Source organism: Camelus bactrianus, chromosome 18 (assembly GCF_048773025.1).
Source record: "Camelus bactrianus isolate YW-2024 breed Bactrian camel chromosome 18, ASM4877302v1, whole genome shotgun sequence".
Taxonomy (NCBI): domain Eukaryota; kingdom Metazoa; phylum Chordata; class Mammalia; order Artiodactyla; family Camelidae; genus Camelus; species Camelus bactrianus.
Window position 1 is genome coordinate 14595932 of NC_133556.1, and position 27796 is coordinate 14623727.

The 27796-nt window shown below is 54.6% G+C and overlaps 5 protein-coding genes across 10 annotated transcripts in view; 3 read left to right on the forward strand and 2 right to left on the reverse strand.

Moving 5' to 3' along the window:
• The first annotated feature begins 1303 nt into the window (after positions 1-1303).
• On the forward strand, positions 1304-6882 carry CORO1A (coronin 1A). The gene is made up of 11 exons (XM_010972522.3): positions 1304-1462; positions 3076-3274; positions 4483-4605; positions 4701-4830; positions 4918-5102; positions 5257-5376; positions 5575-5679; positions 5780-5925; positions 6041-6098; positions 6193-6408; positions 6674-6882. The coding sequence occupies exons 2-11, from the start codon at positions 3077-3079 to the stop codon at positions 6776-6778; spliced, it is 1386 nt and encodes a 461-aa protein (XP_010970824.1). The 5' UTR covers positions 1304-1462; position 3076; the 3' UTR covers positions 6779-6882.
• Positions 6883-8572: 1690 nt separating this feature from the next.
• Positions 8573-9297, reverse strand: BOLA2B (bolA family member 2B). The gene is made up of 3 exons (XM_045508265.2): positions 9092-9297; positions 8905-9002; positions 8573-8715 (listed from the first exon to the last, which is right to left on the reverse strand). The coding sequence occupies exons 1-3, from the start codon at positions 9152-9154 to the stop codon at positions 8616-8618; spliced, it is 261 nt and encodes an 86-aa protein (XP_045364221.1). The 5' UTR covers positions 9155-9297; the 3' UTR covers positions 8573-8615.
• SLX1A (SLX1 homolog A, structure-specific endonuclease subunit) lies at positions 9256-12282 on the forward strand. Of its 5 annotated transcripts, none has more exons than XR_006720816.2 (6): positions 9316-9789; positions 10339-10390; positions 10478-10816; positions 11696-11823; positions 11928-12076; positions 12158-12282. XR_006720816.2 is itself a non-coding variant. In XM_010972525.3 (6 exons), the coding sequence occupies exons 1-6, from the start codon at positions 9602-9604 to the stop codon at positions 12185-12187; spliced, it is 825 nt and encodes a 274-aa protein (XP_010970827.2). In that variant the 5' UTR covers positions 9316-9601; the 3' UTR covers positions 12188-12282. The 5 variants fall into 5 exon arrangements, 4 of the variants coding, with proteins under 4 accessions (XP_045364220.2, XP_010970827.2, XP_045364218.2 ...); XM_010972525.3 differs by having other exon boundaries at positions 11989-12076; XM_045508264.2 differs by having other exon boundaries at positions 9256-9389; positions 11989-12282.
• A 1013-nt stretch (positions 12283-13295) lies between these two features.
• LOC105082842 (sulfotransferase 1A1) lies at positions 13296-16547 on the forward strand. The gene is made up of 8 exons (XM_010972524.3): positions 13296-13434; positions 14179-14362; positions 14468-14593; positions 14683-14780; positions 15260-15386; positions 15504-15598; positions 16083-16263; positions 16363-16547. The coding sequence occupies exons 2-8, from the start codon at positions 14215-14217 to the stop codon at positions 16473-16475; spliced, it is 888 nt and encodes a 295-aa protein (XP_010970826.1). The 5' UTR covers positions 13296-13434; positions 14179-14214; the 3' UTR covers positions 16476-16547.
• Positions 16548-16696: 149 nt separating this feature from the next.
• SGF29 (SAGA complex associated factor 29) overlaps positions 16697-27796 on the reverse strand; it is a 29273-nt gene continuing 18173 nt past the window's right edge. For both annotated transcript variants that reach the window (XM_010972523.3, XM_045508259.2), the window contains exons 3-10: positions 25415-25490; positions 24642-24714; positions 19415-19479; positions 18386-18515; positions 18171-18317; positions 17886-17921; positions 17620-17782; positions 16697-16901 (exon numbers count right to left, since the gene is read on the reverse strand). In XM_010972523.3, the coding sequence (XP_010970825.2) occupies positions 16785-16901; positions 17620-17782; positions 17886-17921; positions 18171-18317; positions 18386-18515; positions 19415-19479; positions 24642-24714; positions 25415-25490 (807 nt within the window). In that variant the 3' untranslated portion in view covers positions 16697-16784. The remainder of the gene's footprint in view (positions 16902-17619; positions 17783-17885; positions 17922-18170; positions 18318-18385; positions 18516-19414; positions 19480-24641; positions 24715-25414; positions 25491-27796) is intronic.

The following is a 27796-nucleotide window of genomic DNA, read 5'->3' on the forward strand; positions in this document are numbered from 1 at the left end:
GTCCTGCCCAGTAGCAGGTTTTCAGATGAAATACAACCCATAGGTTTTCACAATTAAATAATGTATAGGACACTTTAAAAACCATTGTCTCACTTGAGCCTCAAAACTTTGTGAGGTGGGAGGACAAATCATACTTATCTTCAGTTTACAGATGAAAAAACTGAGGTTTAGAAGTGGTTAGGCCTTGCACCCAAGATCACGCAGCCAATCCGTAGCGGAGGTGGGATTTGAATCAGGTGCTGAAGAATCGCATTATTGGGCCTTTGCTCAGACTGCCCCTCAGCCAACAAGACCTCCTTTGGTCATGCCCATTGGTTTAGTCTCATCCTTTCAGGTTCAACCCCAATACTCTGTAAACAGTAACAGTGACAAGAGATAACATTTATTACGTACTTTCTACACTTCTGATGAGGTGCAGAAGGCCTTCTGTTCCCATAACCTCAGGAAGTAGGTATGATGCTGTTACAGAAGGAGAAACTGAGGCTGACAGAGGTTAAGGAACCTGCCCAAGGTCGCTCAGTAGGAGTGACAGCCGTGAGTCAAACTCATAAAACCAGACTCTGATTCTAGAGTGTGCCTTTCTTGCCCTCTGCATTGCTACCTCCATGACACAGTCTCTGAACCCAAGGATGGAAATAAACTCCTTCCTCTTGAGTCTGAAGTCCGGGATTCTGCCTCTGCTTAGCTCCTTTGAACTGTTACTTGTGCTTCTCCTTCCAGGAGGCAGAGAGCTCTTTGGGGGCAGGAGTCTGACTCTGCCTCCTTCACCTCTGTGGCCCCTGCACAACGAGGTGCCCCCTAATGCCTAATTGTTTCATTTGTCCCCCGTGAGGCAGGCAGGGCAGAGGGGCTCCTGGATGAAGACAGACCCAGAGAGGTTAAGGGACTCTCCCAAGGCCACCCATTTGTAATCTAGGAGCCTGGACAGCCCCAGGGCTCTCCCTCCTCCTTGACCCCTCCCCTCCTCTGTTCCCCGACAGTCGGTTGGGCAGGAGAAAACAGCCTTAGCTGGGGGTGGGCGTGGGGGCCGGTACCAAGGCCCGCTAGGGGGAATGGATTGGCCGGTTCATGAATGCCAGGGAAAGGGTGGCGAGTAGGCTGGGGGTGGGCTGAAGGAGGAAAGCAGGAACAGGTTATTTTTGCATTTTGACATTAAAAAGTGCAGATTAGATTGCCAGCGACTGGCCAGCAGCATCTGTTTTGGTTTGGAATTGGCAGCTGAGGCGCTGAGCTTCTCGGCGGAGGGAGGGGCTCGGCGGCGCCTCCGCGGAGGGAAGGGCTCTCCTCTTTCAGAGCTCCGCCCAAAGGGGCGCTGCCACCCCTAAGGAGGCGGGCGCCGCCGCTTCTCATTCATTGTCTTGACAAGAGCATCCTCAGCGGGCAGTCTCAGGCTCCTCCAGCTCCTTCCTCCTCCTCCTCCTCTCCCTCCTCCGTTTGCGGGGGTCACTCATCTCAGCAGCAGGTAAGGCTGGGGCCCAGGAGACGGGACTCGACATCACTGCCCCGAGCCACCTGTGGGGCAGGCGAGAGCTTGGCAGAAGCCGGCTGTGGGGGCGGACAGACTGTCAGAGCAAGCTGGCTCTGAGATGGGGACCGAGCTGGTCCACACCCCGCGTGGAAGAACTCGCCTGAGGGTGTGGGTGTGGGTGGGTGTGGGAAGGTCCATCTGTGTGTCCGAGAGCGCTGTGAGGGGACGAGGATGGTGGGACCACCACAGCCAAGATGAAGGTGGGGAAGCTGGGGGGTCAGGACACCTTCCAGCCCCCACTATCCTCAGAATTGGAGTCTTTGGGGTTGGGGGTGGGGGCAGGGTGGAGGGAGCCCAGCAGCTGCCCTGAGCTTGGAGACAGGAAGGGGTTGAGAGCAAAACAAGAAAAGGCCAAGTTCCCCTTTCCGTGGTTTCCGGGCCTGGTACCTGTGGTGGGGGAGGAGGCAGGGTGGGGTGATGGCTTCCTGTCTCCCAACCCCATTTGGGGCTCCCCTCTCCCTTAACCCAGGCTTCCCACTTGGGATGGATCTTCCTGCCCCCAGACTGCTTCTCCTCACACATGCTCCTCATCCCTTTTCTGGGCAGGTGGACCCAGGAGCCACCTGGGGAGTCACAGGGTGGGTGAGGGTGGCTGGAGCCCCCAGTGAGAAGGGCCAGGCCCAAAGGAGGGGCAAATGTGTGAAGCTGGGGCAGTGGAGGAGAGGCCCTGGGGGTGCCCTCGAGTCGGCAGCATGGCCCCCACGCTGAGCTGGAAGGCAATGCTGCTGGGTGCCAGGATGGAGCCTCAAGCGGGGCGAGCCAGAGGTAGGCCTCTTGGCTTCGCTTGCTGTCCGCCCAGCCACCATGGGGGAAAACCATCTAGGTGGACCTCAGAGAAGTCAGCACAGGCTGCTCCCTTCCTGTGGATGGTTCATGGGGGTGGAGAAGGCACTTAAGGGCACCTGCTTAAGTGGAGGTGAGAAGCAGAGGTGTGTGGGGGAGGAGATGCTGGGACCCAGCCATCCGCCTGCTTCTGGTGCCCAGAGGCCCACTGGGGAAACCATCCTACCACTGAGGACGTGCCTCCTGGGCAAACCCACCTACCTCTGCATGTCCAGCCATGTCTGGAGGCGAGGGAGGGCCCCTGCCTTTAGGAAGTGCCCCACGTGGGTGTGAGGTTGTGAGTCTGGATGCCCAGGCTGAGAACCCACACTCCAAGCTGTTGCACTGAAGCCCTGGAGTGTGAACCCCCAGAGGGGATGGCTCTGTGTTTGTCACCCAGTCAGTGGACAGATCAGCACTAGATGCAACCCCACACCAGGCTCTGCTGTGGAGGCCGAGGGTACAGAAGCCTGGCCTGGGGTGGGTGGAGAAGGTGGGCCTTGCAGGTTAGCCAGGAGTGACAAGGGGCGGGCAAGATACGAGTGTGAGGGTAGCAGGATGTTGGTTACAGAGAAGAGTGGCAGGGGGCCCGGGGAGGTGATGCTGGGGAAGCGAGCTGAGACCGTGAACTCCAGGCAGAGGGGTGTCCTGGGAGAGACAGGGCCTTGATAAGTCAGAATTGACCTGAAGGGAGAAAAGTTCTCCTCCACCTATGTGTCCTCCAGGATGAGCCGGCAGGTGGTCCGTTCCAGTAAGTTCCGCCATGTGTTTGGACAGCCAGCCAAGGCCGACCAGTGCTATGAGGACGTGCGTGTCTCACAGACCACCTGGGACAGTGGCTTCTGCGCTGTCAACCCCAAGTTCATGGCCCTGATCTGTGAGGCCAGCGGGGGAGGGGCCTTCCTGGTGCTGCCCCTGGGCAAGGTGAGCCCCTGGAGTCCTGGGGACAGTAGTCCTCCTCCTAAGGGGGCCTCTGGTTATCCAGTAACCCCCTGAGTGTCCTGATTAGGTGACTGTCACTAAGCCTTCCTGGGCCGCAGTGTTGTCATCTGTAAAAGTGAGCTGGGCCTCATGAACCTGAAGCATCCTTCAGGTCCTGCAGGCAGGGGTCTATGGAAGCTAAGCTCAGAGGGAAGATGGTGTGGGAAGGGTCGTACAGTGAGTCCTTCAGACCCAGGGCCAGGCCCCCAAGTCTCAGCCTGGAGCTTTCTCACCTGGGGAGCACAGAGTGGGCTGGGATGAGGGTCTGGGCAGGCCCAGCAGTGATCTTAGGGTTTGGAGAGACTCCGGGTCTGGGCCTCTCCAGCCCTTGGGAGCCCAGCAAGCTCTGGCTCCCAGCTCACAGGCTGGGATGATGTAAGAGATCCTCTCCCCTCCCCCAACCCTGGTCTCCCTCAGATCCTGCTTCCCACCCCCTGCTGTCTGCTGACCCCCCCTCCCCAAGCATACTCCTGGGCTCTTGAGAGGTGAGACAGGAAGGGGAGATGGGCCCTAAGTTGTTACCTTAAAAGGGCTGATGGAAACAAAGAGAAGAGGAAGTGGTTGTTGGGGTGAGAGCTGGGCTAGCTCTTCACACAGGAAACCCTGCTGCAGCAGCCATCCCCGGAAGCAGCCATTTCCAAACCTCTGCTCCAGCCTGGGGGCCAGCTATGACAGACTTCCCCATCCCTGTCCTTTTGGAAGGACCCATCTCCACAGCCCCACCAGTCATACACACTTCCCTGGGGAACCCCAACCGCAAAATAACTACCCCCAAGCCTGTCCCATTCCCGGGGCCCTGGCCTGTTGCCTCATTGAAGCCTCACTTGGGGAAGTGGGGGTGGGGGTGGGGCCCCAGGCCACAGGGCATGGATGAGAAACTGAGATAGAGATGGCAGGAACTTGGCCAGGGTCTGACAGTAAGGAAGGACCAGCCCCGCACCCCAACCCTGTGCTACTCATGACAGCCCTCCTGAGTTGCCCAGAAACTCAGACTGGGGCAGACGACAAACCCTCCCACCCCCCTAGGCCCTGCTCTGCCTCCCAGGAACCCCACAGCTTTTCTCTCTGTGCCTCTCTGAGGGGTGTGGGGAGGTTGGATTGGGTTTGGAGGGCAAAAGCACTTCCCTCAGAAGCCCTGCTGTTTCCTCCAGACTGGACGCGTAGACAAGAATGTGCCTACGGTCTGTGGCCATACCGCCCCCGTGCTGGACATTGCTTGGTGCCCGCACAATGATAACGTCATTGCCAGTGGCTCTGAGGACTGCACAGTCATGGTGAGTGTTGGGGGGGGGACACAGGGGCCAGGAGGGGGCTCCAGCACGGACCTGACCTTTGGAGTCCCCAAGACTCACTTGTCCTTTCTCCGTAGGTGTGGGAGATCCCTGATGGGGGTCTGACGCTGCCCCTGCGGGAGCCTGTTGTCACACTGGAGGGACACACCAAGCGCGTAGGCATCGTGGCCTGGCACCCCACAGCCCAGAATGTGCTGCTGAGTGCAGGTGCCTGGAGGGAAAAGAGGGGAGGGCTGGTTGCCTGACAGCGAGGGTGGAAGGCTTATGGATTCTGACACTGGGGACATCGCCCAGGTTGCGACAACGTGATCTTGGTGTGGGACGTGGGCACTGGGGCGGCTGTGCTGACACTGGGCTCGGACGTGCACCCGGACACGATCTACAGCGTGGACTGGAGCCGAGATGGCGGCCTCATCTGCACCTCCTGCCGCGACAAGCGAGTTCGCATCATTGAGCCCCGCAAAGGCACCATTGTCGCTGTGAGTGGCCTTGACCCCTTGACCCTGGGAGCTTTGCCCCTCCAACCCACCACCAACCAGGCCCCTAGATGCTGCCCTCTCTAGCTCCCAACTGGGGCCTGGCCTTTAGGATGCTTGTGCGGATGCCTGGCCAACCCCTTCCCTCTTTTTCCAGGAGAAGGAGCGTCCCCACGAAGGGACCCGGCCGGTGCGTGCTGTGTTTGTGTCAGATGGAAAGATCCTGACCACTGGCTTCAGCCGCATGAGCGAGCGGCAGGTGGCACTGTGGGACACGGTGAGTCCTGGGCAGGGAGCAGAGACTTAGTCCTTGCCCTGCCACTTGCCCAGCGAGATGGCTATGGCCTCAGTTTACCCACCTTGAGATGGGGGTTTCTGCTAGATGGTCTGTGAGCCCCCCACTCCACCTCCTCAGCACCACAGCACCCACTGGCCTAACCTGGCTCGGATCATTACCTCCCGCCCTTCTTTACAGAAGCACCTGGAGGAGCCGCTGTCCCTGCAGGAGCTGGACACGAGCAGTGGTGTCCTGCTGCCCTTCTTTGACCCCGACACCAACATTGTCTACCTCTGTGGCAAGGTGGCCCAGGCGGGCAGGGGGTTGGGGGAGCGAGGCGGGCAGGGGGACTTGGAAAGGACCACAGCTGGAGGCATCTGTCGGTACTGATCCTCCCTTGCAGGGTGACAGCTCCATCCGGTACTTCGAGATCACTTCCGAGGCCCCATTCCTGCACTATCTCTCCATGTTCAGTTCCAAGGAGTCCCAGCGTGGCATGGGCTACATGCCTAAACGCGGTCTGGAGGTGAACAAGTGTGAGATTGCCAGGTGACTGCCCCTGACCCTGACCTGAGCATGCACCCTGGGCAGTGCTGACCCCATGTTGACCTTCAGTCCCAGCCCAGCCATGCTGTGGGCGATGCTCACCTTTCTGTTTCCACAGATTCTACAAGCTGCATGAGCGGAGGTGTGAACCCATTGCCATGACGGTGCCTAGAAAGGTGATGCTCCCACGTCCCTCCCCAGGCTCTGGGAGTTGCCGGGTGGTGGCATGACTTAAGTACTCTCTTAACCAGCCTTGGCCTTGCCCCACAGTCGGACCTGTTCCAGGAGGACCTGTACCCGCCCACTGCAGGGCCTGACGCTGCCCTCACGGCTGAGGAGTGGCTGGGGGGTCGGGATGCAGGGCCCCTCCTTATTTCCCTCAAGGATGGCTACGTGCCCCCAAAGAGCCGGGAGCTGAGGGTCAACCGGGGCCTGGACACTGGGCGCAGGAAGACAGCAGCAGAGGCCAGTGGTGCTCCCAGCTCGGTGAGAAGCAGGGCAGGGGCTGCTACTGATGTGGTCATTGGCCCAGTGGAAGGAGGCTGGCATTTGGGGCAGCCCAAACTCACAATATTCGGGATCCCTTGGGGGCTGGGAGTGGGTAATCCTGAGGCCTCAGAAAACAGGTTTCAGGCTTATAGGCCTGCAGGTTTCTGGCTGAGAATTGGAAGGGCTGAAGCCCTTGGGGCTTTTGGGAGGAGGCTTAGTGGCCAGGGAGGAGCTGGGCCTAATACAGCCCTGGATCCCCCAGGATGCTGTATCCCGGCTGGAGGAGGAGATGAGGAAGCTCCAGGCCACCGTGCAGGAACTACAGAAGCGCCTGGATAGGCTGGAGGAGACAGTCCAGGCCAAGTAGAGGACCAGTGGCTGGGGCCAACAGCACTGCCTCCCTCCCCTCCCACTCCTCAGTCCACAATGGCAGATGAGAAAATAATAATAAAATGGCTTTATTTTCTGGTACCTCTCAGACTCTGATAACTAGTCACCGGATGCGGGGTCTGCTGAACTGACCTGCCCTTGAGCTTTCCCCTCCGCAGCCCTGATAAGATTGACCCATGGCAGGGGCTGGGGGGATGCCTCTGAATGCCCGAGACCACAGAGGGGCTTGTTGAGGGGCAGATCCCAAGTCATGACTGAGTCTTCCCTTCTCGTTCAGTCTTCCCTGCACAGTGCTGCTGCCTCTTAAGCCCTTACTGTGGCTTCTGCCTGGGCCTGGCCTCTGAGAGGGAACTGAATAGATCTGTCAGGCCTATCAAAGAGGAACTTACAAGTCGGTTTTTGATGGCCAGCTTAGCAGATGACACCCTGAGCTGGTACACTGGGCTATTAGGGATGGGTGTCCTGCCACAGCAGGGCTTCATTCATCCATTCAGGGACCACAGCAAGGACCAAATGTCCAATGCGAACCTCCTCCCCCACTTCGGCATGCCAAATGTCCTTGTCTCCTTGTTTTGTGTCTCAACCTCTATGCAAGCCATGTGACCCTGGGCAAGTCACTTCTCTCTAGGCTTGCTGTTGATCTATAGACTGGAGAGGATTACCACCACAGCTCTGTGAATGCAGGCGGTGGATCCAATCAGGTAGAGAGAGAACCAGAACATCTGGAGCCTGGGCCTCACCTTCTCCTGCACACAGGGGTGATGGGTCCTTTTGGTGAAATAGACTTTTGAGTAGATACTAGTTTCCCTCCTGGCCCAGGGAAACTAAAAAAAGTTCAGGAAAGGATCCGTGGAACCTAGACGCATTAACCCCTAATCACCATGACTTCCAGCTTTACCAGCCCATTCTCCCTTAATAGGAACAAGAGACAGTGGTAGGGGGTGGCGGTAATTTAGGGACCAAGAATCTGACCTGGAAAACAGTGGGACAGGGTGGGTGAGATGTTTGAAATCTGCAATTTCTCACCCTCAAAGGGCCCTGGCCCCAACTGGGTCGCTTGCTATCCCTCCTGGGTCTCAGGGACCTCATCTGTGCAAGGCCTAAACAACCCTGGCACCTGTGTTTATGACTGACGCTAGGGGCATCATCTGCCCCAATTTTGTGGCTCAGGTTATTTTCCTGCTGTAATCCGCTCCCTATGGCCTGCGCATTCCTCCATTCCTGAAAACCTCACCATCTCCCCAGGGCAGCTGTAGTCACATCAAGCCCAGGGCTAAAGGGTCACTGGACCTCCTCCAGTGGGCCAGAAAACATCAGCATTCCAGGTTCGGCACATTTGGAAGCCCCTACTGGGGCACCAGGTCCCTGAGGCTGTGAAGGGCTAGGGGAACTGGAAGGGGACCCCGGGGTGATGTTGGGGAGGGGGAGAGGTTTGTTAAATTGCCCAGGGCCCTGAAACTCTGAGCACTGTCTTCTCTGTGCATCCTGAAGGAAAGCAAAGCAGGAACCCCCAGGTCAATGAATGGGTGGGTTGGGTGGGTAGTGGCAGTACCCCTAGGGTCCAAAGATTACAGAGAAGACCTGTGAGGCCCACACTTGAAGGGACTTAAAGAACAGGACTTTCATTTAAAAGCAGGGACACCAACGCCTATGTGTGGAGAGGACCTTACCCAAAGTAAAACAATGGAGAGTTGGGGGCAGGGAGAAGCCAGGCCCTAGACTCAACCTCTGCAGCCTCTCACCCTCATACACACAACACACTGACACAAGCTGGCCTTGATTCATAATTTAATGCGTGTGCTGGTCCCAGTCTCTTATTTCTGCTGCTCACGGGCCCACTGCTCTGGTGTCAGGGTTTTCTGCTCAAAAGCATGGATGTGCAGGAGCTCTTCCGCTAGGCACGTGTTCACAAGCCTAGGGGAGAGATGGGGTTAGAGAACAGCAGGCTGGGGCCTGGGTCGCGGTCCCCGAAGCTAGGGAGAGACAGGAGACTGAGGTGCTGGGCCGTGCTGGCAGGGGTGAAAGAGTTAGGTTTCAGGGAGTGGCCGGGGATGTGATCCCAAAGCTGGGACCACGCTGAGTGAGGTGTTCCCGGGGTCTCACCGGTGTCTCTGAAGCAGCGGCTTCCCCTCGAATTTGGCCGACACCACGAGGACTCGGAAGCTGGACGCGCAACGGTTGGGAGTCGTGTCCTCCACTTCCTATGGGGAAGAATGGTGTGGATGGTGCCAAGCCCGCCCCCCAGGAGCCCTGTTCCCCTCGTTTGGCGAGTCCAGGCCACTCAACTCACCACGTGCTCCGCCTCAAGGTCCCGCTGCAGCTTCTCCCGGAGGTACTCGGCGCTCAGTTCCATTGCCGCAGCCCAGCGCAGACGGAATCCCAGCTCGGACCCCGGCCACAATGCTTCCGCCCTTATTGGTGCCACTTCCGCTGAAGCCTCTACTTCCGCCCCTACTAAGGCGTCCGTAAACTCAGCACTTCCGCCCTGCCACAAGTCCAGCTTTCAAGTTTTGAGTTTCTGCGCCTATCAACAGTTAGCCAATCAGAGTCTGCATAAGGACCAAATCGGCTCCAGCGGATGCTAATTGGTAAACGCCTCCCGCACAGCAGCCTGGGTTCAATGCGCCGGTTTGGACGCTCTAGCTCCAGCTAGGAGAGGGTGCACAAGCCTGCATTTCTGTGGCCTCTAGGGTAACCTCGGGGTCGCCCCCAAGCGCTTTTTGCTAGATAAGCATCTTGCGGCCCTGGCAGCCGAGCCCTCCCCGGGGTCACAGGCCACAGCAATCAACCCCTAGTCGCGATGGGCCCCGCAGGGGGCGAGGCGAGGCCCGGGCGTTTCTTTGGCGTTTACTTGCTCTACTGCCTAAACCCTCGGCACCGGGGCCGCGTTTACGTCGGGTTCACCATCAACCCTGCTCGTCGGGTCCAGCAGCATAACGCGGGCCGCAAAAAAGGCGGGGCCTGGAGGACCAGTGGGCGCGGGCCCTGGTAAGAGGGGGCGGGTCACTATCAGGAGGAGGACTTCAATTAGGAGGCGGGGCCCGGCGGGAGAGAGGCCCGCTGAGAAGGGCAGGGCCAGAACAGTGACAGTAGGCGGGGCCGGCATGGGGGTGCAGATCAACCGAGCTGCGGGCCGGCCTATCGCGGGGGAGGAGCGGTGGTAGGGAGGCGGAGCCCTGTGTGTCTCAGCTGTGGGACTCAGAGGCGGGGATTGGGTGGGAAGGGGACTGATGATTTAGGTTTGGTGCAGAGACAGGGGGCTTGGTGAACAAGGCTGGGTTGGAATAGGAAAAAACCTGAGGGGGAGAGGAACTGAGGGGGGCTGTTAAGTACACCTGTGCTGGAGGCAGGGGCCTGAGGTTGGCATGTAGGAGAGGAAAGTACCTCCACGAAGGGGACAGGGTCTAGTGGGCTAGGCTTGAGGCCGGGTGTGACTCCACTCTTGGATAGGACTGGAGGCGCATCGTGGCGAGGGGATTCGACTTGACACGGGGTTGTGGTGGGGAGGGCTCAGAGATCGCGCCCTCCTTTTCCCAGGGAAATGGTGCTCATCGTACACGGCTTCCCGTCTGCTGTGGCCGCCCTTCGGGTAAGTAAGGGGACGGGATGTGGTGGGGGGAGGCTGGGGCCTGAGGACTTCCCGGTGGTCCTGAAGCTCGGTACTCCCCACCCACAGTTCGAGTGGGCATGGCAGCACCCACAGGCCTCGCGCCGCCTGGCGCACGTGGGTCCGCGCCTGCGCGGCGAAGCCTCCTTCGCCTTCCATCTGCGCGTGCTGGCTCACATGCTGCGCGCGCCGCCCTGGGAGCGCCTCCCGCTCACCTTGCGCTGGCTCCGAGCTGACTTCCGCCAGGACCTCTGCCCACCGCCGCCTCCACACGTGCCACTGGCCTTCGGGCCTCTGCCACCCCGGGCCCCGGCCCCGAGGCGCCGCGCCAGTCCCTTGGTTGACACGGAGAAGGAGCGGGACCATGATACCGAGGCCTTCTGCACCCTGTGCGCGCGCGTGCTCCAGGTGAGCGGTTCTACCAGGTCTCCAGGTTGGGGCAGGCGGGTCTAGGGTTCGGAGGACTAGGCTCAAGATGTTTACTGAGGAACTGGGCAGCCCACTAATACCCTTTGGCTAGACTGACCCCATCTCTAAAATGGGGATGATATTGCTTCTGACCATTCCTCAACACCAGTACCCTGCTCAGGGCCTTTGCCCTTACTCTTTGACTGGAAGATTCTTCCCTAGACCTTCCTTCTTGATAAAAATGCCACCTCCCCTCTGTGGGTCTTCCTTGGCTCTCTGTCTAAAATTGCCACTTTTTCTTGTACACTTCCCTGCCTTTTTTTTTTTTTTTAAGGCTTAATACATTGTCTGACATACTATGTATTTTGCTTACCTTATTATCAGTCCTTCCTACCAACTCTACCACCACCTCCACCACCCCCTCTACCCCTGCCCCTGTCCACAAGGGCATTTAGTTCTTTTTCACTATGCTAAAACAGATCTGGTACAGAGCAGGTGACCAACTATTTAATAAATTAACTGAGATGGTGGGTCTGACTTCTAAGCTCTCAGTAAGTGTAAGTTGAGTTCTTGCCATTTAGAGATTAAGTGACCTGCCTGAAATTGCTTAGCCTATAAGGATCTCTAGGTCCGGCTGCCCTGGCCACACTGTTACATAATTACTGCTAACACTCTGAGAAAATTGGCCAACTTAGTGCCTGTGGACAAGTACTTAACCTCTCTGTGCCTCAGTTTCCCCATCTATAAAATGCAAATGATAGTAGTGGTTGCCGCATAGGCTTGTTTTACGCAACAGTGTCTGGTCCATTGAAATTCTTTGATTGTTCGCTGTATCATTACTCCCCAGTTCCTCTCTTACCGGCCTGCCACCTCTGACAGGATGAAGAGGGCCCCCTGTGTTGCCCCCACGCTGGCTGCTCCCTAAGGGCCCATGTGATCTGCCTGGCAGAGGAGTTTCTACAGGAGGAGCCAGGGCAGCTTCTGCCTCTAGAGGGCCAATGCCCTGGGTGAGTCCTGCACCCCTACCCCTGCCTGGTTTAGCTCTGGGAAGACGGTGCCCAGTTGTCCAAGTCCAGGCCTGGGGCAGCCAAGTCCTCATCTTGGCACCCAGGGCCTGGCCTGGAGGAGGCTTGTAATCCTGACTGTCTCCTACCAACCGCACCCCTTGGTAGCTGTAAGAACTCACTGCTGTGGGGAGACCTGATCTGGCTGTGCCGGATGGGCACCGAGGAGGAAGAGGAGGACTTGGAGTTGGAAGAGGTGAGGGGTGGCTCTGCCGCCAGCTTCCCGACGCCACCCCATCTCCTGGGATGCCTTTGACCAGCCCTCTTGTCTCCACAGGAACACTGGACTGACATGCTGGAGATCTGATCCTCAGTATCCCCAGCCCTCTGCCCGCTCCTTGTCTGTGCCACACTCTGCGGGGGTTTTTACTTGAGTACAATAAAAAGTTTGAGTTAAGGGTACCTTCTGGTGTTTGTGGGGGTGGGATGGGAGGTGGCAGCAGGAGGCAGAGGCCCTGTGAGTCACTGGGGCCTGAGGAGAACAGAGGAAGTGGGAGGGGCCGCTGACCCAGCACGGACCAGACTCCAGCTTTCCCCAGCACACCTCTGAGGTCACACAGCTCTGAGGGCTTGGGAGACTCACAACTTTGATGCAGAGCCCACTCACCTCCAGTGCCCAGCTTGACTCTGGACTTTAATTCAAATAATAAGGACAGAAGCTGAGGAAGAGGGGATGATGCTCTCCCCCTGTGAGGTCCTGTGTCTAAGCCCCAATGCCTTTGTATCTGTGTCTGCAGAGTCCCCTTCAAACCCAGAGGAAAAAAAGCACCTTCTGGGGGCCGGTGTTCTATGAACCATGAGGGCAGCTCCATGCGGTTCCACGGGTTATAACACCCACAGTTATTTGACTTCAGTGTTCTGACACTTTTCTATCCTGTCGCTGCCGTCGCTGCCTCAAAAAGTACCTGCCCTGCTCATCTCCACCCCGCACCCCCAACCTGGCCCACCCACCTCACTCTGGACTGACCCTGCGGTCTGGTCTGAACCTGAAGTTCCCTGAATGCTTGGGCTGCTGGGGGCCTGTGAGCTGCCTTCTGCCTGAACCCTTGGCAAGACTGGCCTGGAGCCACCAGGAAGGTGTGTTTCACCTTTCCGCTTCACTCCTCTGCCCTTTTAGACTAGATCCATTAGGAAAACATCTCCACCCCACCCCACCCCTCCACTCCACAGGGGTGGGCTTTAGAGGAAGGTCAGGAGCCAGGATTACAGCTCAAAAACACCAAAACACAAAAAAGAAAACTCTCAGCCCTTTTGTCTAGTTTCAGTCTTCTGTTTTCTACTCACCGAACCCACATCTTGGGTTTTCAGACCAGGCTAAGTTTGGTTCCGGCTTCGTGCTGAGGAGGATGGCACAGAGGGGCCCTCCCACCCCAGACTCCACCCTTTCCTTCCTGGACCACAGCCACGTCCCAGTGCTGGCTCCAGATCCCTCCCACTTTGGACCTACGAAACCTTCAGCTCAGAGAGCAGTTCTGCACTCACCATACCACACCTACTCTAAGCCACAGCACGCAGAGGTGTTCCCCAGAGAGGAACAAGATCCAGAGAGGCCAGGTGAGAGCTAGGTTGGGGGAGGGCTGGGCTGGATCTCCCACACCTGGCACTGTTAGCTCCTCTCCTAAGGCTTGACCTCTCTGCTCCTGCCTCTCGTGTCCCTGCCCTTTCCCCAGTGCCCGTCTCAATCCGCCAACTCCAGCCAGGCCTGAATCCCTCTTCTCTTTTCCTCTGCTGAGTCATCACAGTTTTGCTCATTCATATACCAGACTCTGGCCCCCAAAACAAACTTAGTTGCTCAACTACCTGTGTTTATCTCTGAGCTGGGGAATGTGGCTGGGCAAATAGGGTCATAGGCCTGGCTGGCCTTTGGGAGTTTTCCATGTGTGAGGGGCCCAGGGGGCTTAAGGAGGGGACGTCAGGGAGGAGCCCACCAGAATGCAGCCTGAGAGCTGCAGCAGAAAGCAGTAAGAGGAAGAAAGCGGGCTGGCAGGGAGCTCAGACAGGCAGGCCCTGGTTTTCTCAAGTGCACATTGGAATCCCCTGGAGAGCTTCCAAAAAACTGGTATCTGGATTTCATGCTTAGAGAGTGATTTGATTGGTCTGGGATTTTAAAAGCTCTGCAAATAAATAAAAATGCAGCCAGGGTTGTGACCCACTGCATGAGCACTGGATCTGGCTTTGAATCCCAGCCCTACCACTCACTCGCTTTGCGAGCATGGGCGAGGTGCTCAGGCTCCTTCAGGCTACTTTCTTACCATAAAGAAAGAACTCAACAGATGGCACTGTTGTCATGTTGTTCAGGGAAGGAGGCCACACTCTGGCCCCTGACACGGCAGCATGGAGCTGATGCAGGACACCCCCCGCCTGCCACTGGAGTATGTGAAGGGGATCCCTCTCATCAAGTACTTCGCAGAAGCACTGGGGCCACTGCAGAACTTCCAAGCCCGGCCTGATGACCTGCTCATCAGCACCTACCCCAAATCAGGTAGGTGATGAGGGCACCTGTACCTCTCCTGGGCTGCAGTCCCCACCCTGGGCCAGAGGGGCATGCCCTCAGCTCCACTCATTGCCTGCCTCCCTCCCTTTCCAGGTACCACCTGGGTGAGCCAGATCCTGGACCTGATCTACCAGGGTGGTGACCTGAAGAAGTGTCAGAGAGCCCCCATCTTCATCCGGGTGCCCTTCCTTGAGTTCAAGGTCCCTGGGGTGCCCACAGGTATGTGGCGGGATGCTAAGGGCAAGTGTTGTGGAGGGAAGTAGGACTGGGGCTCCAGCTCAGCAGACTATTCCCTACCTACGCCTTAGGTCTTGAGGTTCTGAACGATACACCAGCCCCACGGCTCCTCAAGACACACTTGCCCCTGGCCCTGCTTCCCCAGACCCTGCTGGATCAGAAGGTCAAGGTGAGTGGCAGAGAAAGCCAGGGGAGGAGGCTGCTGGGGCCATCCCAGCTTTGGCCTTACTTTCTGGGAAGATCTCCTCTTAAGGAGGGAGGCCACCTGCCTGACACTCTAGTGGGGTCAGATGACCAGTGAAAATGAGACTGCTCTGTGCAGAGTCTGGGTGTTCACAGGCCGGTGGAGGAGGGGCTGGTGGGAATCCGGCATGCCTTGTTCCAAATCCAGGTAGAGTGGAATTGAGGGCATTAGATTAGTATAATATAGGGACTAGCCTAGACTTTGGCATCAGAGCAGGGTTCAAGTCACAGGTCAGTCTTGCCCACATCCATGGGACTGCAAGCAAGTCAGCCTCTAGGCCCATTTCCCCCTTGGCTAAACTGAGAGACCCTCCCTGGCAAGGATGCTGTGAAAGAGGGGACACCTGGGGCCAGGTGTGCTGTGTGGTGATGGTGCCCGGGGTTGGGGGTCATCTGCCTTTCCAGATGGTCTATGTCGCCCGCAACGCAAAGGATGTGGCTGTCTCCTACTACCACTTCTACCGCATGGCCAAGGTGCATCCTGACCCTGGCACCTGGGAAGACTTCCTGGAGAAGTTCATGGCTGGGGAAGGTGGGCTGACTCTGGAAGAAGGAGGCGGTGGGGAGCTGAGGGGCAGCGGGTGGAGTTGAAGGGCATCAGCTAAAACTAATGCCAGCCTGTATTGATGCCCCCTGCCCTTTTCCTCAGTGTCCTACGGGTCCTGGTACCAGCACGTGCAGGAGTGGTGGGAGCTCAGTCACACCCACCCTGTTCTCTACCTCTTCTACGAGGACATACAGGAGGTGAGACCACCTGCTTCTGCTTCCCTCCTTGTCACACACGGGGAGGCAGGAACCTCACTACAACCTGCCAAGACCTTCTTGGTACCCCCTTGCCCCCCCCATGGCAGCCCACAGACCAGTCCTCCTGGAGCCCCTGCCCAGCACTGAGAGCAGCCGCGCCCCCTCGGCAGCAGCACCTGATGCCTTAGTCAGCAGCAGATGCAGTCATCCATCAGCTGTTTACCGCCATTGCTTCACCCTGAGGCCACAGTTACGAAAGAGGACTGTCCCTCCTCTTACTCAGAAGGAACCAAACATCCATAATAAGGGGTCACAGGGCAAAAGGCAATTAAATCTACCCCAGTTTAAGAGGATCAGAGTCAAGGAAGAGGGTCTTTGGTCTCTAAGCAGAAGTGGCCAGATCCCCACAAGGTCAGAGGGACTCCCTCCTGTTTGCTCAGCGAGCAATCCAAACCTCCACTGAAGAGCCCCTCTGCCGCTCCAGAACCCCAAAAGGGAGATCCAAAAGATCCTGGAGTTTCTGGGGCGCTCCCTGCCAGATGAGACTGTGGATCACATCATCCAGCATACGTCTTTTAAGGAGATGAAGAAGAACACCATGGCCAACTACACCACTATACCCACTGAGGTCATGGACCACAACATCTCCGCCTTCATGAGGAAAGGTGAATACTGGGGGCATCTGGGAGGCAAGGGAAGGAGCAGCAGCTAGAGCCAGACGTGAGCCACCCGGGGCCACCCTTCCTCCTTTCCCCTCTCTCCAGGCATTGCTGGGGACTGGAAAACCATGTTCACCGTGGCCCAGAATGAGTGCTTTGAAGCCGACTATGCCAAGAAGATGGCAGGCTGCAACCTCCACTTCCGCTCGGAGCTGTGAGTGGTGCGCATCAGGAAGGGTGTGAAACAAGCCCAACTGTGGCCTTGAGAATAAAATCTGATGTGTGTTAAACAGAGCGCCTCTGTTGGAAGCAAAGAGCAAACCTGAGTTAAAAGGGTAAATGCCCAATGAGCCTGTCTTCCCCAGTGGCCTCCAGCTCCAACTTGCCCTATATATGGAGAGGGGAAGGTTGTGGGAAAGTAAAATCCAGGAGACACGGACAAGGAGGAAGAATATTTATTTGGTCACAGAATCTTGTGTTGCATCCCCCTCTGAAGGTGTCAGGAGATTGCGAATCTGTAGCCTTCTTCACTTTTTCTTGGGCTCTTTACAAGCCACCACGTACCGCTGGGCCACATTGAGGGGAGGGGAGTAACCATCTGCATAGGAGGTGTCTTCAAAGAGGACAGAATAGTCATCCTGGGGCTGCGTAGGGGGCAGACAGGAGGGACTGGTTGGAGACCCCCCAGGCGAGGGCCCCAGCCTCTCCTGTCCTCATCTTACCTCAGGAAAGTCTAGGTGTTTGAACCCAGTCCCTCTACTGCAGAGCGCTTTCCTCAGCAACAGAGGGCCAAGGGCAGGGGAGAATGAGCAGGGAAAAAGGGCTCCCGTAACCTACGTGAGTGGGCTAGAACTGGGAGAGTCTCATACCTTTTGGGGCCCCAAGGACAACCTAAAGGGCAGCAAGCAGGGATCCTGGAAGAGGAGGGGAGAATGGCCTTTAAACTGCCATGGGATGATGGGTGACCAGGACGCCAGCAATGTCATTAAGAGCATGAGGGAAAGTGGCCTCAGCCAAGGAAAGGGCAGTGGTGCGGGAGTCAACAGTTTCAACACAGGCCCTGGGCCTTCCCAGAGCAAGACAAGAACGACGTTGGACTAGAGGACCTATCAGGCCCATTCCATGCAGGGCTTGCTAAGGCTCTGAAGCTTGGAAGGAGGGTTGGCTGCCCTAGAGGGCAGGGCTGCGGGGAGTTACAGGGCGGACTAGGCAGAAGAGAAAGGGTAGCTTGCGGGACCCTCTTGGCTCAGGGAGGCTGCGAGGTGAGGGCACGGGGGAACTGAGTGGGAAGACGACCCCATGACCCGTCTGTTCAGCTGGTCCTGGTGTCATGGTCAGTCTCCCCAGTGGGGGCTGCCTTACCCGCTGTGGGGGCGTGTGGATCAGGGCACGGTAGAAGCAGGTGGTCTGCGGATACAGGGCCAGCACGAGTTGCTCCTTCTGGAACAAGGCTTCAGGGTCCGTCTCAGGGTTGGCCTTCCACTGGGGCAGTGGGATGATCCGCCGCCGGCTCAGGGTGTGTCTCCTGGGAGGGTGGGGCGCTTAGGTCAACGCACAGCCAGGTGGGAGCCCTGTCCCAGCAGTGGGCTGCCCCCCAGGTTCCCCCCGCCCCCCATCAGCACACTCACTCTTTGCCTTCTTCATCAATGTCATCTACCTCATACCTGCGGGTGAACAAAAGGAAAACGGTGGATGCAGCGAGGTGCACAGTCCAAGTCATGGGGAGCCCCAAGGAAGGGGAGGGGGGCGGGGAGGGGAAGTAGCCCCAGGAGTCTTCTGCTTCACACACCACCCCCATCCCCACAGGCACCTGGGGGAAGAAGCTATTCCCCCATCCTGCAGACAGGTGACAAAAGCAGCCCAAGCGGCTGTGGTGACAGGAGAGAGGCCCACAGAGCTGCGTGTCCACTCACTTGTTGGTGGCATGGCTGTAACTGACCACCTCGGCCAGGATCCACTGCTCATCCCCATCCACAGCTTTCACCCGGGCAGCCACCTTGTCTCCGGGTTTGGCCACGTAGTCCCCAGAAGCCGGAATGGCCCCACAGAGGGGTGGGGGCCTGAGGATGGAATATGTTAGTCCCAGCCCCTCCCTTGCCAGCTCCCCCCACCCTGGGCCCGCCCTCACTTGTCACCAGGCTTCCCGATCCACAGGGGCAGGGTCATGGCCGACTGCTGCAGGAGGGTCATCAGCACGCCCCTGCGCATGGTCTTGCGAGGGGGCTCCGAGTCATTGTACAGGCCCGCGATCTTGGCCGCTGTGGGAAGGAAGGGAGCCCCTGAGACACCATGGATGGGCTGCCACCCCCACAGCCCGAGTTAGCACCAAGGGCCCAGGTGCCATCCTGTCCCTTTGACCAGATGCCCACAATGAGGCCGCCCAGCTACTGACAGGTGGTGAGATGTCAGGTTCGTGGTACACTTGGGAGGGGAGGGAACTAGAAAGGGCAAAAGCCGGGGTTCTGAGGTGCTGGTCATGTTTGATTTCTTGATCTGGGTGCTGGTGACATCTGTTTTATTCAGTTAGTGAAAATTTCAATGAGCTGTATGTTCACTTACGTGTATTTTTCTATTAATATATGTTGTAATTTAACAAAAAGTTAAAAAACAAACTCTCAAATGTGGACAGACTCCTGACCTCAGGCATGGCCCAGCAACTCCAGACAATCCCTGCTGGCAGTGTGACATTTTCGATGGGGAGGAGTTGCCCACTGTGGGTTCACTGAAACGGCAAGAGGGGTAGGAAAGCCACGGCAGCCTGAGGGATTTAAAGGCAGTGCCCCGTGAAGATAAACTCCATCTGGAAGGCTGGCTTCAAGATACCCAGGGTGCGCCTCTCAAAACAGCTAGGTTCTCGGCACAGCAAGAAACAGGAGTGGGTGGCAGTAGGAAGGAGGGAGGTGACTGCCCAAGCAGTAGAGGGAGAGCGGGAAACACGACGGAGGAGGGGAAGCATCGTGGTCTGCAGGGAGCACAAGGGATGATCCCATTCCTCTCCCAGCCCCAGGCTGCCGGGGTGCGCTTCTGTCAGAAGCCCACGAACGATGAGATCACACCGGGCTGAGGTTACAGGCTCCCAAAGGGAGACATGACTGCTGCTTGCAGGACCCTCACTCCACCTGATAGAAGGGTGTCAGCCATGCCGTCTCTAACTCACCAATCCGCCTCTCTTCCAACAGAGACTTGATTTCCGCAATCTTATCTAGGGCTTTCCGGAGGATGCTGAGGGCAGGGAGAAGGGAGAGAAGAGGTCTGGATGAAGCACAAAGCGCAGACTTCCTTTTCTCATTATGGCAGGCTGGCTAGCTCAGACCAACCCTACTGCCGGAAACTATAAACCCTAAGTGTGTGTTTGTTAATCTCAAAAGCACAAAAGAACTGATGAGACTGTAGGAAGCAGCAGGCCAAAAAACCTAAGAGGGTCCTGGAGAGGTAAGCAGCGCACTGCCACTGCCCTAGTGCTTCTCACAAACCCTGAGGGAATGCTACTGAGCGCTGGCAGCCTCCAACAGCCTCCTGAGAGTCAGAGGTCTGCCCTACTGGGACATGTAAAAGGAGACACTCCAGAGGACTGTAGGGGAGATGTTTTGGCTCAGAGCAGGGCTAGGGGTGGAGGAAACTCATCCCTGAAAGGCTGCAGCCCCAGGAAACCTCTGGAGTTCATTTACGGGAGTTCCAGAGTGGCCGGGACCCATGCAATCTGGCAGAAGTCACACAAATCCTTGTGGGAAGAAGGCTTCTTTATCCTAGACCTCGAGGAATCAATCCCCTCAAAGAATATTTCAACAGCAATAAGCAGTGCAGAATCTACTTTGGGTCACTTATTCTCCACTCCATTCCTCTAGCAAACCTGTAGTAAATGCCCACGTGGTTCTGAAGGCCTTGGTTCAGCAGGAGGGAGACCCATGAGAGCACAACGCAATAATGTCACAGGAGGTGTCCTAGAGGGTGTGACTCTTGTGGACTCATCTGGCAAAAGCCAGAAGACCTTGCCCAGAGGGAACTGGGCAAACCAAAGAAGGGAGGGATGAACACCTTGCCCGACAGGCTCAGAGCATCGAACATGAGCACGGCTGGTGTCGGACACAGGGCTGGCTTGGCCAGAACTATGGAGGGCTTGTGTGTGAGCAATGGGACAAGGGACAGTCAGGCATACAGGAAAGCAGAGGAGGAGTAAAAGTTAGAAGGCCAAAGGGAACTTTGAAAGTCTCATCACTGTTTGGAGGGTATCATTTTATGTAGCATGTCCTCATGTATTCTGTGAGATATTAATGGAGTGGTTCTCAGCCCTCCCTGGACATCAGAATGTCCTGGGGAACTTTTTAAAAAGAATCCCAATTGTTTTGAGCAAGAATCACCTACAGGTGGAAAACTAGTGGGTCTGATGTGAAACAGGATATTAGCATTGTCTCAAGGTAGCTCCCATAAGATACACATTAATTATGCAATGGAAAATAGCAGTAGCTTGACCCAGGAGAAACGCGGAAGAGACCACTTTAACCAACGCGACAGTGTCCTATGCCTTCTAATATGATGAATAAGGACAACGTCACTTCCGTGCTATTACTTCCAAAAGCATAAAACCTGAATCTAATCGTGACAGCAGACAAACCCAAACGAGATATATTTTACACTGGCCTTTGATCTTCAAAATGTCAAGGCTGTGAAAAGCAGAGCCAGCCCGGGAACTTTCCAGCCTAAAAGAGACTCAGGTGTCAAAATTAAATGCAGTACTGATAGAAAAAGGTTCTGTTCTTTTGCTATAAAGGCCAGTGGACAGTGATAAAATCTGAATAATGTCTGATTAGTTAATAATTTTCTATCAGTGTAATTTCCTGATTTTGAGAAATGTACCATGGTTGTTTAAGAACATCCTTGTTGGGGGTGTGCATTTAGCATGTGCAAAGTCCTAGGTTCAATCCCCAGGAACTCCATTTAAAAAAAAGCACCAACCCCCTCCCCCCAAAAAGAATGTCCTTGTATTTAGGAAATTCTGACTGATGTATTTAGAGGGCACGAGGCATCATGCATCATGTCTGCAACATTAATGGCTCGGAAAAAATTTTTTGAAAATATATATGTATATATATAAAGAGAGAGAGAGAAATAAAGCAAATGTAGTAAAATACATTTATGTAAGTCTGAAATTATATAAAAATAAAAAATGAAGTCAATACCAATGTCTGAGCTCCCCCCCCAGTTAAATCTGGCACAGCCAGACTTGAAAACCAGTGTGTAAACATTTTCTACTGCCAAGCAAGTCTGTGAAATACTCAGTTAAAGGAGCTACTGCAGAACTCAGCAGGGCCTTTTATTCTTTAATTTGCATTGTGAATCTCTAGGATAGGAATGTAATATCCCACTTCCTAAAGTTACTGCAGCTCCGCTGCAGAGGTCTAAGGAAACAATGTTTTAAGATCACTTACTATTGAAAGAGCAGTTTTCTGGAACTGAAACTTCTCCATCTCAGAACTATAAAAGCTTCAGGTCCTCGAGCTGACCCCCCAGGAAAGCATGGGTCCCTACCTTCTCACAGGCAGCCAGCCAGCCTGTCAGCAACCCTCAGGGATGGTGCCACCCCCGAGAGGCCCACTTCAGCTGGGACAGCTGAGGAAACACCTCTTTCTGGCTGAAGCTCCTTGAATGCAGCCAAGAACCGTGAGCCCTAACGTCCCTCCCCACAACCCCGGCACCCCTCCCTGACCATTAGTAGTAAGGAGCTAAACGGTCCTGCCTCTTTAATCCAATATTGCTGTGGGCAAATTCACAGTATAATTATTTGACTAGGGTGAATTTTTAAAAAGAGAAAGAGTGAAAAATAATTCCTTTGGGGTCTTCTCTCTTGCTGAGATAGCTGGGGTCGAACCTGCAGAGGCAGACAGAAAGCAGCTAGGCTGGGAGGAGCTGTACAGATGGAACCCTCCTCCCCTCTGCCCACTAGAGTAAAATGAAGCTGCTTCATGGCGGCCCTCAGCCCTAGGCTGCAGCAAGAAAGCAGAGGTAATAGACGTTAGCCTCTCAGGCACATGGCTGCTTTGCCCACCTTCAAGTGGTCTGTGTTCGTGTGTGGTCCGTGTCAGAGCCAAGGAGGAGGAAATACCTTCCTCTGGCTTCCAAGCCGACACATCCTGTAGTGTGTCGAGACTAGATACATTATCCCTGGTAAGCAGCATAGAATGATGTCCACACCGCAGGTGATCACCAGCAAATGGCCTGCTGTCCAGGCCCCAGCGCCAGGCTCAGAAAGATGACCCAGGCACTAGGGCGTCCATTCTCTCCTCCAGGCATTTGACATTTTAGCCCATGAGATATTCAGGCCCTTGGAAAGTTAAACTGGACCTCGGCCTGCATTAGCTGAGCCACTCCTCAAACTACCTTCCTTAGCAGGAACTCTCAGTGAGGCTATTAAAGAGTATCTCTGGCCAAAGTGTCCCAGAGGACACCAACCCTTATGCTGTTCACTGTGTCCTCACAGAGCAGCATCTTGAGAAATGCCTTTTGAACCAATGTTAGAAAATATCTTGTTCCCACCCGGAATGGCTACCCGTCTCCACTGGAACACTGTAAATGATATCTCTGATCTGTTTCCCTTTGACCTCTGCTGCCAGTGTGCCACCTCAAGGCTTTTTTTTTTTTTTTTGAAAAAGAGATGATTGTTAAATGAAGACACAGGGGTTCCTTTCCATTTTCTGCAAAGCAGGAAGAGGAAAACCAACTGCGAGGCAGCTGTGGGCTCAGGGGAGAAGGAACAGCATTGTGTCCCAGGGCTTCGGTTAGTTCCTCAAGGCTCTTGGCACATCTACTTAGAGGAGCTGGTGTGTGTTGCAACACTTAGGTCAGCGCCACAGGCACATACTGCACCACGTTTTCCCCACCCAGATGAGGTTGGTGCTCCCTGAGGGCAAGGATGGTGTCTTATCTGTCTCACCCTCTCCCATTCCAGCATGGTATGTGGAGGTGAAGATGCCTTACTTACTCAGTGTTTAGTGAACAGATGTGTCAAGGCCTGAGAGTCTGAAAAAGTGAAATGGCAGCAGAACTGCAGGCACCTGCAGTTATGAAACATGCCTTCAGTGTTAAACTCTGCTAAGTCAATGCCAGACAAGAGCCCACACCAACTGGTTGCAGAAGCAGCCGGTGCACTTTGCTGGCAGTTAAGCTGGGAAGGGAAAGTTCACCTTTTACTCTCAAGTAAGCCTGAGTCACTGACTTACACAAGCCAAACTCCTAGTAGGATGGGCCTGGCTATGGTCACATGATGAATCTGAAAATCAGGGAAAAGGTAGGGGTGGGGAAGGGTTGGATGGAGATCCAAGGGCAACACCTCCAACCAGAATTCACCGTGTCTCCTCCCCGCCAGTTGGCCCTATCCTTTTGTTCTGCTCCCCAACCTGGCCTAGGGAGCCCCATTGGATCCCTTTGTCCAAACTAAAAACCTTAGAATCTTCTCCTCCTCCTCTCCCAACTGGTCCCCCAATTTGATCTCAGAACCCACCCTTGCTTCTCCATCCCCACTGCCACTGTCTCAGCTCAACCTGCCCTTGAATCTCACCCAGTCTACTCTCTGTGCAGCAACCAGGCATTTCTCTCCTGCTTTTACACCTTTTTTTGCTTTTTACGGCCTCCAGGATAAAGTCCGGGTACCAGAGACCCTCCACATGCTGCCCTCCCCTCTTCCAGCCGTACCGGACTAGTTCTCATCCCCCAAATGCTCACGGCCTGCAGGTGCTCCTCCACAGACCTGGCGCACTCTGTCCTCTCTGCCTGGGCTCTCTGACTTGTCTGCCTAACCATCCCCAGCTCAAGTCTCTTCTCCCTGCTGAGGTGGGCCCAGATCCCCAGGCGCAGTGAGCACCATCTCTGCTGGCCCACCAATTACACTTTTTTAGGGTGTCTCTCCTTTCTGGACTGCTTGCCCTTGAAGGCAGGATCCTCACCACCCTGTGTCTCTATATGGAGACTGCCCAGCACCAGGCATAACCATGGGTTATAGTCAAAAAGAGTTTGAAAAGTACTGATATCAGGTACTTTATATGCATTATCCCATTTTCTGTTGACAATTCTGTCGGTGGTTATTATCCCTATTTTAATGACAGAGCAACTGAGTCTCAGCTGAAGTGACTGCCCGAGGTCATGTGACCAGCAGATGGCCACACTGGGATTCGATCATGTCTTTCTGCCATCCATAAAGCAGCAGGGCCGGGGAAGAGGGGCCAGAGTGGCTCTAGGGAAGGTGGGCCCTAAAGGAGAGGCTGGGAGTCAGAGGCTGTTATCCCTGGGAGGAAAGGCAGGCTGGGGCTGTGGTCCCCGGGCTCCTGCAGCCCTGCAGCCCAGCACCCCGATGAGGAGGGGAAGCGATGGCAAGGCAATGGGACAGTACTCACTTGCACTCAGCCTCTGCATCGGCCTTGGCAGTCGTATAGAGGCCTCGCAGCTTTGTCCGGTAATAGGGAGAGACTGCCAAGTAAACACGGAGAAGAGGCACGTGGGCGAGCGGCGGCGGGCAGTCACGTGGCACTGCTTCCAGTCCCCCAGAGGTAGACTCTGGGAGGCACCAAGGGGCCATGGACCGAGTTGTGAGCTTTATTGGCTCAAGCGCTCCCTGAAGTTGGTATCTCCATGTTCACATTTTCATTCGGCACAGACAACATGTCATCTAGTGTCACCACTACATCTAGGAGAGGACTCTCTAACCCCTGCCATAGCATGACACACACAGAAGGTACTTCTCAGCACATGGGAAAACAGAAAACAGTTCTCAAAGCTGCTCAGGGTAGGAAAGCACCAGCCAGGTAGCCCGACCATCCGAGGGCCTCGGGGGCATGTGCAGGGCACACAGGGAGGGAAGCTCTAGAAAATGCCAGCTACCTGGGGTGCTGTGGGCTCTAGGAGGTTTCCTGAAATGCAGCGTCATTTCACTGACTTTCCGGTCCCCACAGTTGGGGGATTTTAAGGTCCCTTAGTGCCAGACAGTCTGTCAACTGTCTCTTGGCTCATCTTAGGTTGCCCAGCCTAAGGGAAAACTGTCCCTCAGGCCTAGGGAGCAGGTCATTTTGGATTATGCAGATACATGCAAAAGTGTCTTTCAAAAACAATGACGGCCCTGTTCCCACACCCCCACCTCCAACCCCTCTCTCCCCCGAGCCCAGCTACTCACTCTTGTTCTCTGTCTGCATCCGCTCATGAGTCTTCTGGATGTTCACTAAGTTGTGTTCACTCCTCGAACGCTCTTCCTGCAAGGATGAGGTCAACACGACATGAGGGAGGCCTTTCATCCTGCTGTGGCAACCACCCTGCCGCCCAGGCCAGAGGTCCCATAAATATGGCCCTCATTTGTAAATCCAATGACAAAATCCAGAAGTTCAAAAGGATTTCCTTCTCAGGTTAATGCAAAAGCAATACAAAAGGCATTAATGTTAAATCATAAATCATAAGTTATACCTTTAATGATCCTCCTTTATCAAAAAGGCAAACTGATCTACAGATTCAGTGCAATCCCCATCAAAATTCCAGCTGACTTCTCTGCAGAAACTGACAAGCTCATCCCAAAATTCATATAGAAATTCAAGTGACCCAGAATAGCCAAAACAATCTTGAAAAGAAAAACAAAAATAACATTGGAGGACATTCCCAGTTTCAAAATTTACTACAAAAGAAGCTGCAGTAGTCAAACGGTGTGATACTGCCATAAAGATCAATGGAACAGAACAGAACCGAGAGTCCAGAAATTAACACACGTATCTATGATCAATTCATCTGGGGAAGAGGGGGTGGGGAAGGATGCTGGTACAATTCTTCGCCACATCAGTGGTCCTGGGACCAGGGCTGCAACTGAAGATGCCTGAAGCTAGGATAATTCCTAAGGAAGAAATTGTAACTATACCTTTCAACCTGGTATCAGAATTTCTAAGTGCCTGATGGGGTAGGGTGTACCTTCACCCCATCTGGCAAAATGGAGTTAACAGTGAATGCAGCTCTCCTGCCTAGTGGCTGCAATAAGCCCACTAGTTCCATACCTATGTAACCCAACCCTGCATCAGTGGGAGTGGAGTGGACTGGGGCGGGGGGAGGTCGGGGACTTGCTAGGCTAGTGTTGTTGCTGGCAATCGGGACCAGCACCGTGGCTGGACCTAATGTCCGTCAAAGAACAGAAAAGTCTGGGTAAAAATCAATGACAGATGGAGGGAAGGAGAAAGAGCAGCCGAGGGTAAAAGAATAAATGGGTTATGCAATGAGGGAAATTCAGTATTATATTAATACCTGAGAGAGGCTCAGAACAAGAGAATAATATTGACTCGTAACTCAGTTATACCAGATGCCCTAAGAGTGAAGCCGTGGTGGGCAGGGTGTAGCTCAAGTGGCAGAGTGCATGGGTTCAATCCTCAGTACCTCCATCAAAAAACTAACTAAGTAAATAAACCTAATTACCATCCCCCTGGGGAAAAAAAGAAAAGAAAAGGGTGAAGCTGTGTGTTTGCCAAGATCATCTCTGCTTTTCTTTCTTATTTTATCTTTTTTTGGTTTTCCATCTCTGCTTTTAGAACCTGACAAAGTCAAGTAGAAGTCTGCAAACCTGAGGGCCATCCCTCTGAGAAACATTTTGGTTATATGGTATGATGATAAACCGGACAAATTTTGGATGACTGAACAGAATACTACCAATGTGCCAGTATCTTTTTTTAATCTTTAAAATTTTATCAATAAACTATTTTTAGAGCAGTTTTAGGTCTACTGAGCAGATAGTAGAGCTCCCTCCCATATACCTGCTTCTGCCTGCACAGTTTTGTCTATTATTAACATCTTGCATTAGTGAGGTACATTTGTTGTAATTACTGAACCAATACTGGTAATTATTATCAAGTCCATGGATTACATTAAGGTTCCCTTTCTGTGTTGTACAGTTCTTTGAGTTCTGACAAATGTATAATGTCACGTATCCACCATTATAATATTATATAGAATGACTTCACCTTCCTAAAAAATCCCCTGTGCACCTTCTATTCATCACTCCCTCCCTCTAAACCCTGGGCAATCACTGATCTTTTTACTGTCTATAGTTTTGCCTTTTCTATAATGTCACATAGTTGGAATCATACAGTACAGTGCCTTTCAGACTCGGTTCTTTCACTTGGCAATATGTGCGCCAGAATCTCCTGACTCTTATTTTTCAGGTTACATCCCACTACAGAGGATGTCATTTGGGAGGGAATTTCCGGGAACTGCTCCCTACTGGACCACTGGACTGTATGGTGGCTGCCAGCAGACTGATCATTGTGTAACTATAAACCTGGATGATGGAATGCTTAGAAAGGTTCTTGGTTATAATGGACAAAACACAGCACCACAAGCTCTCTACCTGCCACAGCGTGCCTGCACAAATACATATTGCCTGTTTTTGTGAAAGAAAAGCTATTACAAGGAATTGGGGGGAAAAACGGGGGGTTATGATAGGATTAGAGCAGCAGGCAAATGGTGGGCCCAAATTCCCCTGGGGAACAACCCCTTCCCCCGTCCCCCTAGACGAGGAAGGTTTTGAGGA

Bases quoted from the DNA above. Each gene is read 5' to 3' on its own strand.
- LOC105082842 (XM_010972524.3), top strand. From the start codon at position 14,215: ATGGAGCTGATGCAGGACACCCCCCGCCTGCCACTGGAGTATGTGAAG. The intron at 14,594-14,682 runs GTATGTGGCGGG...CCTACGCCTTAG, and splicing joins GGTCCCTGGGGTGCCCACAG to GTCTTGAGGTTCTGAACGAT. The intron at 15,387-15,503 runs GTGGGCTGACTC...CCTTTTCCTCAG, and splicing joins GAAGTTCATGGCTGGGGAAG to TGTCCTACGGGTCCTGGTAC.
- SLX1A (XM_045508262.2), top strand. From the start codon at position 9,602: ATGGGCCCCGCAGGGGGCGAGGCGAGGCCCGGGCGTTTCTTTGGCGTT. The intron at 9,790-10,338 runs GTAAGAGGGGGC...TCCTTTTCCCAG, and splicing joins ACCAGTGGGCGCGGGCCCTG to GGAAATGGTGCTCATCGTAC. The intron at 10,391-10,477 runs GTAAGTAAGGGG...CCCCACCCACAG, and splicing joins CTGCTGTGGCCGCCCTTCGG to TTCGAGTGGGCATGGCAGCA.
- BOLA2B (XM_045508265.2), bottom strand. From the start codon at position 9,154: ATGGAACTGAGCGCCGAGTACCTCCGGGAGAAGCTGCAGCGGGACCTT. The intron at 9,003-9,091 runs GTGAGTTGAGTG...TCTTCCCCATAG, and splicing joins ACCTTGAGGCGGAGCACGTG to GAAGTGGAGGACACGACTCC. The intron at 8,716-8,904 runs GTGAGACCCCGG...TCTCTCCCCTAG, and splicing joins CCGCTGCTTCAGAGACACCG to GCTTGTGAACACGTGCCTAG.
- CORO1A (XM_010972522.3), top strand. From the start codon at position 3,077: ATGAGCCGGCAGGTGGTCCGTTCCAGTAAGTTCCGCCATGTGTTTGGA. The intron at 3,275-4,482 runs GTGAGCCCCTGG...TGTTTCCTCCAG, and splicing joins TGGTGCTGCCCCTGGGCAAG to ACTGGACGCGTAGACAAGAA. The intron at 4,606-4,700 runs GTGAGTGTTGGG...CTTTCTCCGTAG, and splicing joins CTGAGGACTGCACAGTCATG to GTGTGGGAGATCCCTGATGG.